The sequence below is a fragment of the Microplitis mediator genome, chromosome 9, assembly GCF_029852145.1.
Source record: "Microplitis mediator isolate UGA2020A chromosome 9, iyMicMedi2.1, whole genome shotgun sequence".
Taxonomy (NCBI): Eukaryota; Metazoa; Arthropoda; class Insecta; order Hymenoptera; family Braconidae; genus Microplitis; species Microplitis mediator.
Genome location: NC_079977.1, coordinates 16,258,855 through 16,276,581, shown reverse-complemented (window position 1 = coordinate 16,276,581; position 17,727 = coordinate 16,258,855). Strand labels below are relative to the sequence as shown.

General features: G+C 34.2%; 1 protein-coding gene across 1 annotated transcript; it reads left to right on the top strand.

The window, feature by feature from the left end:
• The first annotated feature begins 1,497 nt into the window (after nt 1-1,497).
• Nucleotides 1,498-2,196, top strand: LOC130674207 (ribonuclease H1-like). The gene is made up of 3 exons (XM_057479475.1): nt 1,498-1,598; nt 1,671-1,869; nt 1,957-2,196. Exons 1-3 carry the CDS (start codon nt 1,498-1,500, stop codon nt 2,194-2,196), a joined length of 540 nt encoding a protein of 179 aa, XP_057335458.1.
• The last annotated feature ends 15,531 nt before the right edge of the window (nt 2,197-17,727 follow it).

Sequence of the window (17,727 nt, the reverse complement as noted above, 5' to 3'; positions counted from 1 at the left end):
ATCTAAACCAGATTAAATTGAACGAGAATCTGACTACGGTAGAGGTCTCTTTGGGGCCAAATCGACTATCATCCAACTTAGTCGCGTGTTTCATCCGTTTGGCTCCGCAGCTGGAATATCTTACCATCTCGGAGTCAAGACTCGACTCAGTTGGGTTCCCTAGTATTCAAGGACCTCGACTGAAAACTCTTACCATCGCTAAACCTAGGAAGCACATTGGGAGATTCTATCAGAACATCAATCTGAGTATAGAGAAACTGAAGATAATGGGTAATTACTTCTCATACTATACTCTGATGGAGATCCTGGATTCCAATCCTCTCATTGAAACCATCGACCTCACGGGCATCACATACTTTGTACACCAGGCCAAACTAATGGGCCTTTTGAAGCAAGAACATCCACCCCATACCAGGACACATAAGCTCCTACTTCCACGACGGGAATCCTTCGAGAACAACAAGATTCCTGACCGTATTAAGCCCGGCAACAAACCCTATAGAATTACTCTAGAAATAATTTAGACTATAGTAGTAGATATGTAAGAATAAACATGGAATTATTTTTCTATATTAAGAGCAATTAATAATCAAATCTTATAGGAAGATTCAAATTTTATTAATAAAAAGAAAAAAAAATTTTATAGAAGAACGGATCCATCCATACATACAAATTAAATAACCTAAGCTAAGTAATCAACTAGAAGTAGTACAAATTGTTTCAGTTACAGATACGGAGCTATTACTAGGAGCAACGGTTCTAAACCCTGGAAACATTAAGTGAAATTTAGGATAACGTCTGGAAAAAATCAAATAAATTAGCAGGAGACCCTTGTGTCTGGTGATAGGCCCAAATCTAATCAATAAGGATCCAGAATATTGTAGTTAGTCATAGCTATTGTAGAATATAGTCTATGAGAATAAATGAAAATAAAGATAAAAGAAAATTTGAATAAGCGAGAATCTTCTCCGTTTTTCTTTAGGAAAATTTCAAATTTTATATAGTATTCAAAAATAATAAAAAAATAATAAAAAAAATAAAAACAAAAAGAAAAAATAATAATAAAGATAAAAAATTTGAAAAAACAAAAAAAAACATTTTTAGATTTTAGCCTGTATGTTCAGGGCATTCTAGTATTAAGGATATAATTATATTGTAATATCAAAACATTATAATAAATAAATGTAAATAAAGATAAAAAATTTGAATAAGCGAGAATCTTCTCCGTTTTCTTTTAGGAAAATTAAAATTTAATAGTATCCAAAGAATAAAAGAAAGAAAAAAAAACTGTTCTTCTAACAGGGAGAATCGTTTCCTTTCAGGAATATATTTTCTTTTATAACGAAAACTTCGAAATCTTATTAGAATATATCCTTTGAAAGTTTAAAGAAAATTTTATTAATAAAAAAAATTCATGGCCGGTTCTAGTAAGGGTTTCCAAATTTCCTAAAGTAAGCCTTAAATTTCCTGATTTTTTACCCTAAACCTTCTTCCAAAATGAGTCTTTACCTTGTCATCAATGGGCATAAGCCCAGTTTATATCAAACCTGGAAGGAGTGTTACGAACAAATAGCTGCATACCCGAACCCCATCTTCAGGTTAGTCTATTCGCAGGAGGAAATAAACCAGTGTCTACAGAGTTGGCATGATATAGTGAGTTAATCCAAAAGAGATGCAGACGTAACATTTGAAAGAAACAGCGACGGAAGAATCCAAATCTACACCGATGGATCTTGCTTTGGTAACGGGACAACGGAACCGGCTGCAGGACTTGGAGTTTACTTTGGACCGAATCATCCCAAAAATCTGTCTCTGCCTTGTGTTAATAAAAATACTAATAATGGGGCAGAACTAGAAGCAATACTTCAAGCAATAGAAATCATTATACAACTCAACTTGATCAAAATCGATATCCATACAGATTCAGAATTCTTATGCAACAGCTTCAATTTATAGTACGACGATTGGGAGGGAAGAAACTGGTTAACATCGACAGGTAAGCCCGTCACGTACAAGAATGGAATGATTCATATAAAGCAGCTGATGAAAACTCGGGATATCCGTATCCTTCACGTTCAAAGCCATCAAGGAGTTTTCGGAAACGAGCAAGCAGACCAACTGGCTCGCGACGGAGCAAGAAGATCGAGTGCAATCCATCCAGGTTCGAGTCATCGTAACCAGTCGTCCATCAACTGACAAGATCCAAGGAGTTGGGAACCCCTTAGATCTCGGGGGAAAAATGTTATGTCCGACTCGAGAACTTATTAAAAATTTTAGAATAGAAACAAAATAATGCATATTAACGCCAAGTTTTTGCGTCTCTCATTCTCTCGATCTTCCTTACTTCCCCACCTAAGACCTTTTAAATTACTGTAATGCGCGAGACACCCATAATTAACATTGACATATATTGAATTGTGTCAACGGGACATCTCGTACTATGCAACTCACTAAAAGAAAACCCTACCTTAGACCGGATCCCATGGTTGGAGCGTTTGAAAATTTTCAAGAGCAAGTTACTCTACCGAGCACAGGCTTGCTTTCCGGTCATAAGCTGATTTCGAAGTTTTCAGCGAAGAGTCGCAATCAGGTACAGCGGTATCCTAAAATTCGTTTAACTCACAAAGAAAAAAAAATATATATTAAACAAAAGTATACGAAAATTATTTAGAATAAAGAAATCTATAATAGTTTCGAGTATTTGATAAGTGATTGTTGGTGTTATTGCTAGAAAGCATTGTAAAGTTTCCATAATTGTGTAGTGGGTCAATAAATATTAAAGAAAAAAAAAAAATTTTAATATAAAATAAAAAGGAAATCGTTATTATTTCGATTATTTTATAAGTAGACCTCCTTGTGTAGCCTTCAGAGGCATAGGGTAGTTAAGTGCAGACGTGTATCTAGTTAATAAAAAAATTTTTTTTTGAAATCATAATAAACATAGAAAAAAAAAAGATTTGAATAAGAGAGAATCTTCTCCGTTTTTCCTTTTGGAAAATTTCAAATTTTAAATATAAATAAAGAATAAATAAAGAAAAAAAAAAAAACACACAACGAAAGTAAATCAATCGAGAAGAGAAGGAGTAAGTCATATCATCAACTAGCCGAGAACCAGAGGGAGATCCCGAGGATCCAAGGACACAGGGTTCCTGGACCATCAGCCATTCCAGGTAGTACGGTGAGCAGAGAGGAATAAAAGTAAAATCTGCACCTGCAAGTAGTAAGTCTGGATTTTAATTTGCTGGAATATCTTTCTTTTATTCACCCTATTTCACGGCCATCCCGGGGAAAGTTGTACTAAGTTGATTATCAATTTATCAATAATTTAATTAAATATCTATGTTATTTACCGAAATAACCTATAAGCGAACTTGATAAGAATTATATAGAGAGTGAGAGAGTCAGACTTGCAATCGAAACGATTCCCAAAACAAATAAAATAAACAATTGAGCATTTCGCTCAATTGGAAAAATACATTAGTTAGTCCAAGCGTCTTCCAATCACGTTACCTAAATAAATTATTAAAGATATTTAATAAAGTAAAAATCCCGGACATAACATTGCTAAAAAACGCATTTGCTGATTAACAATGTTTTTTTGTTGCTTAATACTAATATCAACGAACCATTTTTCTAATGGTCACGCCCCTCCGCGCGATGTATACCTCCGCTTCTCACTAAACACATATGAAATCATCACTAAATTCCACCTTGAATAACTCGATAACTAATTGAAATAATCACAAACTAAAAATACCATCGTAGTCCGAATTTCCACCTTAATTAGTTGAACCTAGAATAACATAAAATTTTCCCACAATTATCCCATAATAATTTAAAATACCATGAGGCTCCTTCATATTAGTTCTATGGAGGCAAGCCTTACGTCCCTCCGCGCGATGTATCCCTACGCTTCTCACTAACACATATGGAATTATTGCTAATTTCCACTTTGAATAACTCGATAAATAATTGAAATAATTACAAACTAAAAAATTCATCGTAGCCCGAATACCCACCTTAATTAGTTGAACCAAGAATAATATAAAATTTTCTCATAATTAACCCATAATAATAAAAAATACGAATAACATCTACACCAATAGTGATATAAAGAAATAATTATAATCAATCGAAAGATAATAATAGAGAGATTAATAATCAATAAACATCTATGCTTTAAATCTAATTAATAATCCGTAATTAACAAGATAAAATAGTCCCTATCTATTAACATGGGGAACGGGTGTATTCTTCTTGGTGGGGGCATTGTTCTAGAAGTTTCTACCCGAAATAGTCACGTACGCCTTTTTCCCACACCACGCCCCGCAATTCGTCAACTCTTCCAAATAACATTAGTTTTCGGTAACAAATCTCAAATCAAGGTCGCGCTTGTTACCCCTCGCCTAGGAATGCGCCTATAAAAGCTGCCGCAAATTAGTCCTCTGCGCCCATTAATTATCAAGCTCTTAATTACGTCAAATCTTATTATTTTAAATATTAAATTTTTATTTCTTGCTCGAGTCATTGCAATATTAAATTCAGAATTTATACAATTTAAATAGAATCATTTTAAATAAAAATAATTTCGATTTTTAATCCTTTTATTCAATATTATAAATAATTTAAAAAATTAAATTATTTCTATTGAAGATTATTGCTGCGTTAAATTTTATTATTCACATTTAAATAAAATTTCGTCATTTTAAAAAGTATATTCAGACAAATTGTCAATTACCCAGTATAAGTAAACTCCTTTGCTCATTCACATCAACAATTATCAACATTCAAAAACCGTAATCAACCATCAAGCCACCTGACAACATTTCATTCCAAATCGAATTTTAACCAACAACAATTTCATACGAGTCGAATTCTAATCAACAATCTGGTCTCCAGCTCAGCCAAATCTTGTATCCTGACATATTGTTATATTAAATAAACCAACTGTAAGTTTAATTAATTGTTCATTTATCTAGTAATAAGACACATCCATTCACCTCGTACATCCTATTTTCGTATATTGACATACTCGACACTAAATAACGAGGTCCCCGTTACCCGAGTAAATGGCTTAAGAGCTTTGACTCAAAATTAAGGAACTGAAAAACGTGTTTTCGTCATCTTGGACGAAACACAATTATAAAATTTGGTGTGAGAAGTGGGATCATTTTTCTAAATGCCCGAAGTGATCGAGTATGCCAAACGAAAATAAGTATAATACGAGATCACGTAGTAAACACCGTGAAGATCCGGACAAATCATTAGATAATCTCGATTGGCAAAATATCGACCCTAAAAATTTAACATCGGATCAACGTAAATTTTTAAACTTACCAAGTGCGGGCGCAAAACAAGATAAAGATATTCCGGTGGATACAAACCAAACGCGTAAAAATTTCGAGGAAAAACAAAGAGAATTCGAACGGTTGCGTCGCGAAAAAAAGGATCGGCAACGCGAAGAGGAACGGTTGCGTCACGAGAAAGAGGATCGCCGTCGTGAAGCGGGACAACGGGAAAACGCGGATTTAATTCGAGAAATTGTGAACGTAGACCGTGAATTAGCCCCTAATATGCAACCTATCAATGTAATAATGTCACCATCCATTAAATATGCCGTGGAAGCAGTTCCTTATTTTACCGGTAGAAATATCTTCTTGTCACATTTTATCGATGGCTGTAACGAAGCCCATGCTATGGTTCCAGCAAACGAGGAACAAAATCTTGTTTTTATGTTAAGAAATAAATTACGTGGCGAAGCTCGTAGAACGATACAAGGATTACAATTTCGAACTATTAACGACTTCTTATCTCATCTTAAAGAATTATATGAGCCACCCAAGTCACTTTATCAATTACAAGGGGAACTGGGGAGAATATTTCAACGCAATGACGAAAGTACTCTATCGTATACTAACCGAGCTCGCGAGTTAGGTAACCAAATATTGGATGTCATACAAGCCCAATTACCTGATGATCAAGTACTTTCTGAGGCGAACAAAGCGAGATACGGAAACGAATTTAAAAGTTGTTCAATAAGAGGACTTAAACCCGAGATCGAGCAAAAAATTTCAAGAGATAAAAATTTCCAAAATACATTATTTGAAGCGGTAGCGATTGAAAAAGAAGTACGTGCTAAAGATTTGCTCAGAGGAAAAATATCATCTAAAAGAGATATAAATTATTCAAATAGGGCGTATACTTATGACGTCCCAAATAATCGGGAGGGGAGAAGAGTCACAGTCGTACAAGGTCAACCAATAGTATGTCAAATTTGTAATATGGCGGGCCATAGTGCTCTAGCCTGCTACCAACTTGAGTTTAATCGTAATAGAAGTAATCCAGAGCGTTTTTCATCTAATATTGATAATAATAGTAGCCGATACAACAGTAACAATAATAATAATAATAGCCGATTCCGTGGCAGTGATCAAATTAATAGTCGATTGAACAATCGTTACAGGGATAATAATCAACCCAATTACAATCGTTATAATGATAATAATACCGATCGCCGTGATAATTCACATATTGCTAATTATCGAAATAACAATCAGTATAATGGCAATAACGATGGTAACATGGGTAGTAGTTCTCGAAATGCTTTCAATTATCCATCATTTTCACGAGAACCGGTAAATGGAAATATCGATGAAAAAATTTGTTATTACTGTAAATCTCCGGGACATTTTATGGCAGACTGCGCAAAGAGAAAAAATTACAATCAAGCGTTTACCGATAGACCGCCAGGTCCTTCTAGCGACGGAAGAGCTCGTATTAACGAAGAAAGGTCAGGAAACTACACACCACCCCCACGTCAGGGCGCGACACGGGAGGTCGGAAGATCAGAGCGTCCAGTATTACAGGTAGTGGCCGAGGAAATGGAATCGGAGGAGAACACGGAGATGTTCCAGTGGCAGTAGTCAGTCTTAGTCATGATTGCGAGGCCCCCACTATAAAAATAACGGCTACGAAAATTTTGGACTCGGCTATACTTATGGTTGATACTGGTTGTGAATTAAATTTAATTAAATATGGGAAAATAAATCCAAACACCTGGATTAATCGCAGTGAAATCCTAAAATTAACGGGTATCACAGTGGAATTTGTTTTTACATCGGGAAAAATGGAAACGGAATTTTTTGGTATTCCCATTACATTCCATTTAGTTCCCAATGAATTTCCGATAAAAAGAAACGGAATTTTGGGATCTAAATTTTTAAAGGATAATCACATAGATGTATTATATTCTCAAGGTTGTTTTCAAATACAGGGGAATAGAATAAATTTTGAGCGTGAGGAAACTATTGTTGTACCTGCACGCACAAAATCAAGATTTTACGTTCGAGTTGCGAATCCGGAAATTGAAACCGGATACGTAGGAAGACTCAGGATTCAAAAAGGAATTTATTTGGGTGAAGCAGTTGTCACCAATCGATGTGGGAGAGCGTATATGTATATTGTTAACTCGTCTCCTAATGAAGTTGAAATAGCTATACCAGTTGTAACGTTAGAACCGTATCAAGAAATAGATTATTTTAATGCTTTTGTTAAATATGAAGAATTATTTGACGGTAGGAAAACCGTTGGTGTTGACGGCGAGAATGCCGTTTGTGTCTCTGAAAATAATAAAAATGCCTGTGTGGTCCTAGTTGACGGCGAGAATGCCGATTATGTTCGTGAAAATGCCTGTGTGGCTCTAGTTAGCGGCGAGGATGCCGTATGTGTTAAAAAGGTTAAACTAAGTGTTTCTCAAGGGAATAAAAATGCCCGTTCGGTTTTTAATTACGAGAGGAAAGCTATTATTAATTCTCTACAGGATAAAAGAGTCAATGTATCCGTACGCGATGGTAAAAATGTCAAAGATGTCAAGGGTCGACAGAATAAAAATGATTGTGAATTTGAAGAAAATAAAAATGTTCGTGGTATTGAAGAATTTAATATTGAAGAAAATGTAAATGATTATAATACTGAAGAAAATACAAGTGATAATAATATTGAAGAAAATAATTGTGAATCTCAAGAAAAGAAAAATGTTCGTGATATTTAAGAATTTAATACTGAAGAAAATATAAGTGATAGTAATACTGAAGAAAATATAAATGATTATAATGCCGATGGAAATACAAGTGATAATGTTATGTCCGACTTCGCAAACTTTTTTTTAATTCATGTTGAACGCTCCAAAGAAATAAATATTCCATTTTCTCATAATAGAAACCAGGATGGGTTCAATTGAGCGATACAGAATGTCATACCAGATTTCTTTCTTCTGTCTTTCATTCCCTTATCCTTCTTAAGTTCCCCACTTACTTTTTACAACAATTATTCTAATGCGTGGTAACACCCACAATTAACATTGACTTAAATTAAGTACTGTCAACGGGACATCTCACACTATGCAAGATACTAAAACCCCCTTTTTTCCAAACTCGGACCTCCATGGTTGCATCTTAAAATTTTTCAAGAGCAAAATCACTCTACCGAGCACCGGCTTGCTTTTCGGTTATCAGCTGAATTACCCCTCAGTAAAGAGTCGCAACTAGGTACAGCAGTACCCTCTAAACCTCAATTATGACAAAATAAAATAAAACCGATCACGTCGCTTTTATGATAAAAAAAGAAAATATATAAAAAATTAAACAGTGAAAAGAATACCAATATATTAAAATAGATAAATCTATAGATTCGTATCTATGCACCCGAGTGCCAGTTATATTAAATAAATAAATTTCAAAATTCGTATCGCGAAGAAAATTTAATACCAAGTAAAGAAAAACTTGATAAAAATAAAAGTGCTGTTGGTTGTGGGTGTTTGATTAAGTGTGTGTTCACGGTCGTGACCGCAATTATATTCATACAATTAAATTAATAAAATTTAAAGCTATACTGATCATTATAATAAAAAAATACACTGTGCTTGCGAAAGGGTTACCAATAACCCAAGGTTTATCTCTGTAATATTGAAAATTCAAATAAAAAAAAAAAGTGAACAAATGGTTAAGAATCGAAGGAAATCATGTTAGAGAGTGTCATCTCTATTTTCCATAAATAAAAATAAAAAAATTTTTGTCTTTGTGTAACAGTTACAGTTGATATATATATATATATATATATATATATATAAATATAATAAACGAACAGTGTTAATAACCATAGTGTATCATTCATAAAATAAGCTAAATAATAAGCAATCCCACGAGCCCTCATTCTAAGATAAAAAGGGGTAGGAGAGAACGAGCATCCAGTTCAAGGGTCCAGAAGGAGGTAGCAGTCTCCAGGAAAAATAAAGATATTTTTATATACATACATAACAGTGCAAAGGTAAGAAAGTCTTAATTGTCCTCCTATCTTTCGTCTATCCTAACATTTCGAATCAGCCTCTAAATTTTAAGAGGAATCAAGGTTGCAATACTTGGAAATTACAGATTGAGTAATATCCTTCTGTACTCAGATATATACATATACATCGATGACTCTGTTTCATTAAACAAAATCTGAGAGAAATTCCACATCGAAACGTATCCCAAAAATTAAAATAATTAAGGCTTAAAATAGAAAAAAAATTCGAGCCGAAAATTGCATTGGTTAGTCCGAACGCCTAACCCACGCAACCCACATAAATTAAATAAAAGTCGGACATAACAATAATAATATTGAAGAAAATAATTGTGATTTTGAAGAAAATAAAAATGTTCGTGATATTAAAGAATTTAATTATGCAGAAAATGCAAATGATTATAATGCTGAAGAAAATGTAAGTGATATTAATGCTGAAGAAAATAATTGTGAATTTCAAGAAAAGAAAAATGTTCGTGATATTGAAGAATTTAATACTGAAGAAAATATGAATGATTATAATGCTGAAAAAAATACAAGTGATAATAATGTTGAAAAAAATAAATGTGAATTTCAAGAAAATGAAAATAATTGTGATATTGAAGAAAATAATTGTGAATTTAAAAGGAATAAAAATGTTTATGATGTTGAAGAAATTAGTATTGAAAGAATTAAAAGTTATCGTCGTTTTAATCCCGATCCTGGGATCAGGAAAACCAATGGAAGTAATCGTGAATTTAAGGAAAACAAAACTACGTGTGATTTCGATTTGAAGAAAAATAAAGATATGCGTCAAGAAAATAAGAGTAATTGTGATTTTGATAAAAATAATGGTGATTTCAATTATAAAAAAATTAGTGAACAAAATAGTACTGTGTATGTTATCAATAATTATCAAGAAAATAGGATGCCAGACAACTCGGAGGATCATGAAGAACCAAAGAAAGAGGAATCAATTGAAGAAAGAAGTGAAGCAGATTTGAATGATAATTGGTGTAATTTTGATGATAATGATGATTGCATTAATTTTAAAATGAATGCGTATTGTGAGTGTAGAGGTCAAAAGAAATGTAAGATGAAAAATAATAATAATAGTAATGATGATAACAGTCATGTGAGTGACCATGGCAGCAAGGTCAACATACGGGGCGATAACACCAGTTCTAACGACGACGCCAACGCAGGAGATAAAACAAGTAGCATCGTGTACACACAACTGGATGATGATTGTGGTAGGCAAGTTGATAATAAATATTCATTAAATCAAAAAGAAGAGCGTGTGAATAAAATAATGCAGCTTTCAAGACATAGTCACATGAATGAGGAGGAGAAGGAGAGCATTTTTGAACATATTAGAACTTATCATAATAGCTACTTTTTACCTGGAGACAAGCTGGGTTGCACAAATGTATTAACACATAAAATCAGAACTATAGATGATGTACCAGTATTCACACGTCAGTATCGCCACCCTCAAACTTTAAGAGGGGAAATAAATCAGCAAGCTAAGGAGTTAGAAGAACAAGGAATCATTGTGCCTTCAATCTCATCTTATAATACTGCCGTATGGATTGTACCAAAGAAACCGGACTCACAAGGTAATAAGAAATATAGATTGGTATTGGACTTCAGACCTTTAAATGAAAAAACTATTGGTGATGCTCAACCACTGCCTCTAATAACTGAGATTTGGGAACAATTAGGTGGAGCAATTTATTCTTCTACACTAGATTGGAAATCTGGTTATCATCAAGTGAAAGTAGACCCAGCTGATCGTCATAAGACAGTTTTCTCAACTGCGTTTGGACATTTTGAATTTTCACGTATGCCATTCGGACTTAAAACTGCACCTGCTACCTTTCAGCGAATAATGAATATCGTTTTATCGGGTTTACAAGGAGTGGAAGTATTTGTTTATTTGGATGATATTGTGATCTATGCAGGTTCATTAGAAAAACATTCTTTGAAATTGGAACGAGTAATGAAACGACTTAAAGATGCGAATTTAAAACTTCAACCGGACAAGTGTGAATTTTTACGCAAGGAGGTCATCTATTTGGGTCATATTATATCAGCTGAGGGAGTATGACCTGATCCAGCTAAGGTAACGGCAGTCAAAAATTTTCCTCGTCCTCGAACTCAAAAGAATATACGCCAATTCTTAGGACTTGCAGGATACTACCGCCGATTTATTCATCGTTTTTCACAAATTGCAAAACCATTAACAAATTTATTAAAGAAGCCAATGACCTTTGAATGGGACAAGAGTCAACAAGAAGCTTTTGAAACTTTACGAGACAAATTATGCGAAGAGCCAGTATTACAATACCCTGACCAGTCACAGCCTTTCATGGTTCCAACTGATACTTCAGGTATTGCAATAGCCGGAATACTAAGTCAAGGACCTATCGGGAAGGATCGTCCAGTAGAATATACATCTCGCGTTCTAAATGATAACGAACAAAAATACAGTACTTATGAAAAGGAAGCATTAGCAATATTACATTCGGTATCTCAATTTCACCCATATCTTTATGGACGGCCTTTTAAATTAGTTACGGATCATAAACCATTGGTCTGGATGCAAACAGCAAAGGATCCAACTTCACGTTTAACCAGATGGAGGTTAAAACTGCAGGAATATCAATTTGAAGTGATCTATCAAGCTGGAAAACGAATGTCAATGCCGACGCATTATCCAGAAACCTACCATCTTTACAAATTGAAGAAATCAGAGATGAGGAAAAACTGAGTAAAGATTTTAAAGCACAAATATTGGTTATAACAAGAGCCCAGGCAGCAAGAGCCAAGGCCGAAGAAACGGAAGCGCCTCAACCATCCACATCATGCAGTGCTCCTGTTGCAACAAGAACACGAAGACAATCAAGGATCACACAAAAAGAACCCAAGGAAATATCAAAGGATGACGATTCAACAGAGGATGACGAATAATCAGATGACGGGGCACTTGCAAATACAACGGTAAAGGACACATTAAGGTCAGAGTTTAAGGGCCAACTATTTCATTGGGAAAATAATGATGATAGTGGTTCAGAAAATTTCGAGGACCTGGAGTTAGGAGACGACGATGAAGAGGATGATCCAATAATCGACGACGAGGATGAACCACCGGATTTGAAACGAAACAGATCAGGAGCACCACGACGAGTAGTAGAAACTCGAGATCAGATATATATGCAAAAAAACAATTATCTTTACTTTTTGAACGAAAAGGGGGAACCATGTGACGAAGGCTCTCGAAGAATGCATGAAAAATCGTTACTACCGCGTTTTAAGAAATTACAAGCTAAAAGTATAACATTAATTCGTGTAGGAAAGCGACATCATGTGGTAATAATATTAAATTCGCAGGAAATTGTAAGCTGGAGTTGGATACGTAAAACATTATTTAATACGTTAGACAAATTGAAACTGCGCGCTATAAGTATAGCCAAATCGCGAATAATTAACGGTAAATCATGGAATCAAGTATTAGCTATACTACGAGGTTGTTTTACTAACTTAGAAACCACCCTAGTAGTCTGTTTAGGCGTAGTTGAATACGTTGGTCGGAATAATCGAAAAGCGATTTTAGAAGAAGCGTGCGCATCGGCAATCGGTGGGCATAAAGGGGTCACCAAGACATACAATCGGATACGTTTACGTTATTATTGGGAGGATATGAAGGTCGACGTTCAGAAGTACATTCAAAATTGTTTATCATGCCAATTATCTAAATTAAAACGAGTTAAAACAAAACAACCCATGCAAATAACCGACACCCCAGAAAATTCCTTTGATAAGGTCGCATTAGACATTGTCGGCCCACTTACAAGAACTCGAAATGGAAATTTGTATATTCTAAGCGTTCAGGATTTATTGACGGAATTGATTGATGCAATTCCCCTTAAAAAGACGACATCTGAAGATATTGCAAGAGCTTTCACTAAACGGGATATCTGTGTATACGAACCACCTAAATCCATATTAAGGGGGGCGGGGGGGGGGGGGGGGTAGGGTTTTTGAATACTTAAAAAAAAATTCTTTTTTTAATTTTTTTCCTGAATGAACAATATGTCAAGAATATTGTGTACAAATTTTAAATCAATCCGAGTAAAACTAACGGAGTAACAGCGTTTCAAATGACCGGCCGGTATATCTGATTCTTATACTTGCCCGACCTGCCCCTACATACCCCTAGTAGAAATCAGCTGCAATTTTCTTTGTTCTTCCGAATCCCTTTCTCCGGCTGTGTGTCTTTCAAAGGATGTAAACTGATGACTCAATATAAGTATAAAAATTCATATTCTTTGATTGATAGTTTATTTCAAATTTTCACGAATAAAAAACTTTAAATGGATTTTCCCGAAAACGTTATTTTTAAAGTCCGTGAACATCATAACTCAAAATGTACTGAAGCGATCCCTTTGAAAATTTGAACATTACTTCTTCACATAAATCAACAGGTAACTACGAAGAGTTTTTTTTTTTGTTTTTCATTTTTTTTCTATTTTTTAATAACAAATTAACCGCGATTTTTTTAGCTAAAATCGCGTTTTTCACTTCCAAGTGCTGCAAAAAATCGAAAAAAAACTCTTCGTGGTTACCTCGAGAAATACATCAACTATAAAATGCATATCAATTTTTTTTTTCCGATGATCCGGTAACGAGTTATGATGTTTACCGCAGAACGACTTTTTTTCGAGGCGCCTCCGGAGATTCAACGTCACCAGCTTATTAATCAATATTTTTCGTTGAAAATTTTTTCTGATATTCTTTAAAAGTTGTGCAATAATATGTGATTAAGTTCTATGAAATTATATTACTCATCTCGCCGGGAAAAAATCACAAAAATATGCTTTTTTTTCGCCTTTAAACCCCTACCCCCCCCCCCCCCCCCCTTAACCGACCAAGGAGCAAATCTTATTAGTCAACTTATACGCGAGTTTGCGAGAATATTCAGAATAAAAAGATACAGAACTACGGCATTCTACCCACAATCTAATGGTTCATTGAAAAGGTCTCATCACTCATTGGTAGAATATTTGAAACAGTTCACGAATCAAGAGGAAGAATGGGATGAATGGTTAGAGTTAGCTACATTCTCTTATAACACTAGTAAGCACGAAGGAACACGCTACCAACCGTTTCAACTAGTATATGGACGACCTGCCAGGTTACCATCTAGTAAATCGGAAGAAGACCAACTACCAACGTATGAAGATTTAATTGCGGAATTAACAACGCGAATCCATGAAGTTCAAAATTTAGCGCGTGAAAATATAATCGCAGCAAAGGAAAGGTCAAAAAAATACTATGATTGAAAAATAAATGCAGTAAATTTTCATCCGGGTGATTATGTATTCTTACTAAAAGGAGGAAAGAGTGGAAAACACCTTCCCTACAAAGGACCGTATGAGATAATAGAGGTGATGCCAGATAATAATATTAAATTAATAATTAATCGAAAGGAAAAAATAATCCACCCAAACCCATTGGTTTATTCAAGTATATTTCCGCCTGAAGAAGATAGCAGTAGTAGTGATAAAGAATTATAGTCTTCAACCATAAACCACAAGATATATCTGAAAATTCATATATATCTTTTTATGCTCCTTTATTTTTATTATCATCACACGTATAAAAAAAAAATTTACTTTCACAATTTAGTAAGAATTTCTTTTGCCAGACGAAGTAACAAAAAATTCATGTCAAGAGCAGGATTAGTACAAGCGGTCATCACAATGGCTTCACCAACCAGTATTCTATGCATGGACGAATCCGTTGAATTGGACACCAAGGCTATAAGAGGCTTACTAATAACTAATTATTCTAATTTATCACCCACACCACGTTATCCTCACTACCGTTTAAAATCTGATCGTTTAGCCAGTTTTCAAGGATGGTCAGTGCCCTACATCACATCTGACGACATATCTAAAAGTGGATTTTTTTACACCGGTGAAGGAGATAAGGTTGTATGTTTCCACTGCGGAGTTACTGTATGCAACTTCAAAAGTTCTGTTGACTCGGAATATTTTCATCTACAATATCAACCCAACTGTCATTTTGTGAGGGAAAATTTCTTTTCTGGAGTCAACCTGTAATCAGGAACCAATAAGAATCCTGTTGACTATTAGCCTTTTTTTTTCTTTAACTAATTAGCTAATGGAAAAATAGACAAGGAAATTAAGGTAAAACGTTTAAGGGAATCCCAATTGTTTTTGTATGACCTTTTTCACAGAACTAGACGCACTAAGTATTTCTACAATAATGACTTATCTTGACTACTACGACTTAATTCAACTAAACCAAGAGTTGGGGTAGAATCTGGACGGAATACAAAAAAAATATTTAACAAAAAAAATAATTATTTAATGTTTTTATTTTAATATATATGAATGATATTTCATTCATATATCCTTAGATTGGTGTTTTATTTTATTTAATAATGAATTCACTGGCATACCAATCCCATTCAAATATTTTATTTGTAATATTTCGCTAGCCCCTCGGTGCTGGCATCTTCAGACTCACTGTTAATTTACATGTTTTATTACAATTTATACTTAAAAAATTAAATAATGTATTAAATTTTAAACTTACAATATTGAACGTAGAAATTTTTTTGTATAAATATGAAATTATTATTTTAATTTAAAGTCAATTTTATTAATTATAAATCTGGAATCAATCTGTATTAATTTAGAAAGGCACGTGTCTTGTAGAGGTTATTTTATTATTTTATTTCATTTTATACCTCATTTTATATGAAATATTTATGAGAATGATTTTTTTCTTCTTTTTCTTTTTCATTTTGACAAAGTAATTTATATTTTCTAATTTTTAACTATTGTTATTTAATTGTTATATAAACGTTATAAGATATAATGTTGTACCTTCAACAGTAGCTGTTATAATGTAATATTTTTTGGTTAGCTTGTAATTGTCGATAATAGAGTTGTTTTATTTATTGGTACATTGATTTTTTATCTTTTATGATATTTTTACTTGTACTATTGTAGATAAATGGTTTTGTAGATTATTTGTATATGTTGTCACGATTGGAGATCGTGATGGGCGTAGGTACGGATTTCGTATAAAAGTATGAAATTAAAGGGTACTCACAATGGTCAAGGACCGTATTCAGTATTCAGTATTTTTAAATTCTTCGCGTTTTCGCGGTAAAATAATTCTTTTAAAATCTTCGCGTTTTCGCGGTAAAATAAAATGTATTTAAAATCTTCGCTTTTCTCGCGGTAAAATATTCTTTGATTTTTCACGTTTTGTTGTGCAAATAAAAAATGAAATTGAATGAATTAAAATAAGATGAAGATAATCAATGCTATACCGGCGCTAAACGGTTGATATTAGTTTACGACTTACAACGATCAAGGACCAATCGTACGACCTGGGCTCACGTGATCGGATGCTATACACTAATATCGCGTTGATTATGCTTCTGAAGCTAGTAGAAAATAATATGCCGATTATACGAGTGCTTACGACGATCAAGGACCGATCCAATGATCTGGGCTCACGTGACCGAATGCTCAATCGAGATATCGATCCTCTAGCCACGAACACCGTCAAGTGTCCGGAGTCCGGTATGGTTCAGAGTTTGATTCCCAAAAGAACTAATGAGCTAAAGCCCACGGCCCTTTTATATGGTCTTCACCTATGAAAAGTGGTGGTAACTTGTTTCCCATACGAAAAGACTCGGACCCACTCGAAAGTTCTAGGCCCATGCACATGTGTGATCCCTGGGAAATAGATTTCGACTACTAAGTAGGCCGATGACCTGGCACCACTCTGCTGCCGAGGAAACCATAAATTTTGGTAGTTTCCATCAGCTTTCTCTAATTTCCAAGAATCACATGCAGGTGCACATGAGTTGGGTGGTTTATAGTTTTTAAGAAGAAAACCAAAGAAAGATTACCGCTCCTATGCTTAGATTCTTAAATGGGAACGGATACATAAATTTTAAAAGGACGTTAAGTAAAATGATGAAATCTAAAGAATAAGAGAAACTCTGGTACGTGTGTTCCATGAGTACTTTTCTACTTGGACCTGTACGATTTTTAATAGTACAGCGTTGTAAACGCTTTGGAAGGTATATTTGTCCCGTACGATTACTGGCGTCAGTAAGTCCTGCGTCATAAAAAAAAGGTCCAAATGCAAGAGATCTTAAGTTCTCACGTACTAGATGGACGGATATTCTCTTATGCGATCTATCCTACGGTTTTTACCCTGTTAATTATTATATATAAAAAAACTGGTCTACTCGCAAACGCACTTGTGTTACCGCCTGTGTCTTTGCTGTTTTCTGTCTATGTCGCCATAGTTCTTGAGAAAAATTGTTTTCTCGTGTAAAATAAATTTAAAATT